The 5,466-nt window shown below is 42.9% G+C and overlaps 1 protein-coding gene across 3 annotated transcripts in view; it reads left to right on the top strand.

Moving 5' to 3' along the window:
• The window catches only part of IP6K1 (inositol hexakisphosphate kinase 1), an 87,186-nt gene that overhangs the window by 43,052 nt on the left and 38,668 nt on the right, over positions 1-5,466 (top strand). For 2 of the 3 annotated variants that reach the window (XM_023519553.1, XM_023519554.1), the window contains exons 2-3: positions 675-1,023; positions 1,303-1,356. In XM_023519553.1, coding sequence (XP_023375321.1) covers positions 801-1,023; positions 1,303-1,356 — 277 coding nt within the window. In that variant the 5' untranslated portion in view covers positions 675-800. The remainder of the gene's footprint in view (positions 1-674; positions 1,024-1,302; positions 1,357-5,466) is intronic. The other variant, XM_003800598.2, reaches the window with a different exon arrangement.

Raw genomic sequence — 5,466 nt, 5'->3', positions numbered from 1 at the left:
TAAAATGTACTCAGTATTAAGGAAGTTACCTATGACTTTAACTTTCCTTAGAGGAAGTTGGCATTATAGGGAAGTGTTTGATTACAGAGCTTTTCCTCATCCCATTGGTTGGTATAGAGTCAGAGGGAAAGGTGTTAGACATACTTATAAACTGATAGCCACATAAATTTAAAGTAGAAGAAATCTGAAACCTGAGTTCTTTTGGGAGAAGCAAAACTTCCTCTGCAGCCCTTCAAGGAATGGCTTTTCTCCTGTCTGGTCAACCCCTTCCTTTGAATGAAGAAAAGACTCTTATTACTACCGAATATCATTAAGAAACTGAATAGAACAAATTTCTGTTGCTTTCTATTTTTTTCTGATCTCTTCATCTTTGAATGCAAAGTAAACTGAAATAGTTGCTTTCTTGATGTCTTTTAGAGAACTGAGAAGGAATCTGAGAACTAGGAAAGGAAGAGAATGAGGGCTTCTGTGCACAAAATGATGGATAGAGGAAACCAAAACAAAAATTCAACAAAAATTTACTAACTGTTTTTCATGTGCTAGGCAGTATTATATGTGCTTGGATACACATTACAGGGAATAAAACAAGAGTCCCTGCTCTTATTCACAGAGCTCTAGGGAAAATGTGACTTGCCAGATGTTTTGATTCCTTCTTCCTCTCTCCTTTTCTGTAGGACAGAATAATAAGCTGAACAGAATCAGACCATTGGCTTTCAGCTCACGAGGACCTTCTACCTAGTTCTCTTTGTGGCCCATGTGCTGCATCCTCTGCCCTCAGTGTGCAACTGGCCCCCAACGCAATGTGTGTTTGTCAAACCATGGAAGTGGGGCAGTATGGCAAGAACGCAAGTCGGGCTGGAGACAGGGGAGTCCTCCTGGAGCCCTTCATCCACCAAGTGGGCGGACACAGCAGCATGATGCGTTATGATGACCACACTGTGTGCAAGCCCCTCATCTCCCGGGAACAGCGCTTCTATGAGTCCCTTCCTCCTGAAATGAAGGAGTTCACCCCTGAGTACAAAGGTCAGTCACTGGCTAGTTTAGTGAGAGCAACAGGCTTGGGCTTTATAGACCCTGGACTCAGTTTTCTTTGTTTTGTTTGCCTTGTGATGTGATTGTAGGTCTCTGTTATCGCAAAGCAGCTAAGTCACTTCATTAAGCAAAATTAGAGGCTGAAAGCTTCAGTGTGGTCTTTAGATCTTGAAAATTGAATTCATTGATCAGTGAAGCTAGAACTCACAGATGTAAATCTCATTGGTAGAAAAGAGCATATTATTGTCAAGGAGTTTTCCTGTTTTCCAGGGCAGTCTAGGAGGGAAGAGGGAAGCACTTCTTCGGCCCCAGAGGAGGATAGATGTAAGTCACATTGGTACAAAAGAGCATGTTATTGTCAAGGAGTTTTCCTGTTTTCCGGGGCAGTCTGGGAGGAAAGAGGGAAGCACTTCTTCGGCCCCAGAGGAGGATAGATTGTCTAGGTTAAGTCAGTTTGATGACTGGCAAGGAGGCTCTGTGGAATCTGTGTCTGTATTTGCTGAAAGATGAATGGATGGTAGAAAAATTCAGAGAATTTCTACAGCCTGGAAGCCCTAACATTTGAAGGAAAAAATATTTTGTTTTAAGATAAAAATTAACTTTATAGAAAAGAACCCCATGGGGCGGCGCCCATAGCTCAGTGGGTAGGGCGCCGGTCACATACACTGAGGCTGGCAAGGTTGAACCAGGCCTGTGTCAGCTAAAACAACAATGACAACTGCAACAGAAAAATAGCCAGGTGCCTGTAGTCCCAGCTACTTGGAAGGCTCTGGCAAGAGAATTACTTGAGCCCAAGAGTTTGAGGTTGCTGTGAGCTGTGATGCCATAGCACTCTACCCAGGGTGACAGCTTGAGACTCTGTCTCAAAAAAAAAAAAAAAAAAAAAAAAAAAAAAAAAAAAAAAAAGAAAGAAAGAAAAGAAAAGAACCCTGTGAATATTACATTGGAATCTACTCACATTATCCTATTTTATGATTATTATTATTATTTTTGAGACAGAGTCTCACTTTGTCACCCATAGAGTGTTCTGGTGTTACAGCTTATAGCAACCTCTTGCCTCAGCCTCCCACTAAGTAGTGGGGACTACAGGTGTGTGCCACCACGCCTGGCTAATTTTTCTATTTTTAGTAGAGACAGGTCTCACTGTTGCTTGGGCTGGTCTCGAACTCCTGAGCACAGGCAATCTACCTGCCTCTGCCTCCCAGAATGCTAGGATTACAGCATGAGCCAATGCACCCACCTTCCCCCTACCCTCCCCAACAGATGGGGTCTTGCTCAGGCTGGTCTCCAACTCCTAAGGTCCAGCAATCCACCCACCTTGGCCTCCCACAGTGCTGGGATTACAGGCATAAGCCACTGCACACTGCCTGTCCTGTATACTTAAAATAAAAAAATTTTTTTTGGCTCAGTGCCTATAGCACAGTGGTTATGGTTCCAGCCACATACACCAAGGTTGGCGTGTTCAAACCTAGCCCAGGCCAGCTAAAACAACAGTGACAACTGTAGCAAAAAATAGCCAGGTGTTGTGGCGAGTGCCTGTAGTCCCAGCTACTTGGGAGGCTCAGGCAAAAGAATTGCTTCAGCCCAAGAGTGAGGTTGCTGTGAGCTGTGATGCTGTGGCACTCTACCGAGGGCAACACAGTGAGACTGTCTCAAAAAAAAAAAAAAAAAAATTGTTTTTTAAGTTAAGGTAATAGAAATGAGGTCTTGCTTATATTACCCAGGCTGGTTTTAAACTCCTGGCTTGATTTATTTTGTTATTTCTAATTTTTTAAATTTAATTTTTTATTGTATTATATAATGCTTATTTTTCTTTTTTATAGGCAGTTTTTGGCTGGGGCTGGGTTTGAACCCACCACTTCCGGCATATGGGGCCAGTGCCCTACTACTTTGAGCCACAGGCACCGCCCTATAATCCTTATTTTTCTTGAAACAGAGTCTCAGTTGTCTGAGCTATAATGCAGTTGCATCATCATAGCTCACTGAAACCTTTAATGCTTGAGCTCAAGTGTTAACTCCTATCTCGGCCTTCCTAGTAGCTGGGACTATAGGCCTGTACCATCATGCCTGGCTAATTTTTCTATTTATATTAGAGATGGAGTCTCAGTCTTGCTCAAGCTAGTCTTGAACTCCTAAGCTCAAGCAGTCCTCCCACCTTGGCATCTGAGAGTACTAGAATTACTGTCATGAGCCACGTATGCCCGGCCAGAACTTCATTCTTTTTTATGGCCAAATAATATTCCATTGTGAGTATATACATTTGTTTTTGTGTTATCTCTTGATGGACACTTGGGTTATTCCATCTTTTGGCTATTGTAAATTATGCTGCTGTGAACATTGGCTTATGAGTATTTATTTGAGTATCTGTTCTTTGGGGTATATAAGTATATGTAGTAGTGGAACTACTGGATCATATGGTCATTCTATGTTTATTTTATTAAGGAAATATCGAACTGTTTACCACAGTAGCTGCTCCATTTTACATTCTTACTAGCAGTGCTCCTATTTCTCCACATTCTTGACAACATTTCTTTTTTTTTGTTTGTTTTTTTGAGACAGTTTTACTTTGTTTCCCTTGGTAGAGTGCCATGGAGTCACAACAACATCAAATTCTTGGGGTTAAGTGTTTCTCTTGTCTCAGCCTCCCAAGTAGCTGGGACTACAGACACCTACCACAATGCTTGGCTATTTTTAGAGATAAGGTCTTGGTCTGGCTCAGGCTGGTCTTGAACTACTGAGCTCAAGCAGTCCACCTACCTCAGCCTTCCATATGCTGAGATTACAGGTGTGAGCCACCTTGGCTGGCCCTCTTGTTTTTGTATTTTAAAGACAGAGTCTCACTATGTTGCTCTCAGTAGAGTGCTGTAGCGTCATAGCTCACAGCAACCTTAAACTCTTGAGCTAAAGCAATTCTCTTGCCTCAGCCTCTGAAGTGGCTGGGACCACAGGCCCACAATACCTGGCTTTTTTATTTTTGTTTAGTAGGCCCAGGCCAGGTTCCAACTCACCAGCCCCAGAGCATGTGGCCGGCACCTTAACCACTGAGCTATGGGTGCCCCTGTTTTTTAATTACTATATCCATCTTAGTGGGTATGAAGTGGTACCTCATTTTAGTTTTGATTTCCATTTTTTTAAACCACAACAGAAGATCTTGAATCCCATGCATTTTTTTCCTTTTTTTTTTTTTTAAGACAGAGTCTCATTATGTTTCCCTCAGTAGAGTGCAGTGGCATCACAGCTCACAGCAACCTCAAACTCTTGGGCTGAGGCAATTCTCTTGCCTCAGCTTCTCAAGTAGCTGGGACCAGAGGTGCCTGCCACAATGCCCAGCTATTTTTTTGTTGTTGTTGGAGACAGAGCCTCAAGCTGTTGCCCTGGGTAGAGTGCAGTGGCATCACAGCTTACAGCAACCTCCAACTCCTGGGCTTAAATGATTCTCCTGCCTCTGCCTCCCAAGTAGCTGGGACTACAGGTGCCCACCACAATGCCCGCCTGCCTATTTTTTGGTAGTAACCGTCATTGTTGTTTGGCAGGCCCGGGCTAGATTCGAACCTGCCAACTCTGGTGTATGTGGCTGGTGCCTTAGCTGCTTGAGCCACAAATGCTGAGCCATCCGGCTATTTTGTTGTTGTTGTTGTTTAGCAGGCCTGGGCCAGGTTCAAACCCACTGTAACCACTGTGCTGTGGGTGCCGAGCTCCCATGCATTTCCTTTTCTTTCTTTTTTCTTTTGAGACAGAGTCTGATCGTGTCACCCTCGATAGAATGCTGTGACATCACAGTTCATAGCAGCCTCCAACTCTTGGGCTTAAGCGATTCTCATGCCTCAGCCTCCCAAGAAGCTGGGACTACAGGCGCTTGTCACAACGCCTGGCTATTTTTTGTTAAAGTTGTCATTGTTGTTTAGCTGGCCGGGACGGGGTTCAAACCTGCCAACCTCAGGTATGTGGCTGGCTCCGCAACCACTGTGCTATGGGCGCCAAGTCCCCATGCATTTTCTTTTTTTAAAATTTATTTATTTTTTAGTAATTTTTTATTAAACCATAACTTTGTACATTGATGCATTTATGGAATTCAGGGTACTACTTTGATATACAATGTGAAATGTTTACACTGAACTAAGTAACACATCCATCACAGTTATACTCATTTCTTAATAGTTTTGAAATGTACCATTGCATCATGCACATTAGGTGAGGTCCCCCTGAATACCCTCCCTTCTCCCATAACCCCCCTCCCCTCCCCTCTCTCCTCTTCCCTTCTACTTTATGGATTATAGTTATATTTTGCCATTTGTATGATTGTGTAGGTGGTTATAAATTGATTTCATATTAGTATCAAGTACATTGGATACTTTTTTTTCCATTCTTGCGATACTTTATTAAGAAGATTATGTTCCAGCTCCATCCAGGTAAACATAAAAGATGTGAAGTCTC

This window comes from Otolemur garnettii, unplaced genomic scaffold (assembly GCF_000181295.1).
Source record: "Otolemur garnettii isolate 467f Iridium unplaced genomic scaffold, OtoGar3 scaffold00179, whole genome shotgun sequence".
NCBI classification, from domain to species: Eukaryota; Metazoa; Chordata; class Mammalia; order Primates; family Galagidae; genus Otolemur; species Otolemur garnettii.
This window is presented reverse-complemented; position numbering and strand designations above follow the sequence as displayed.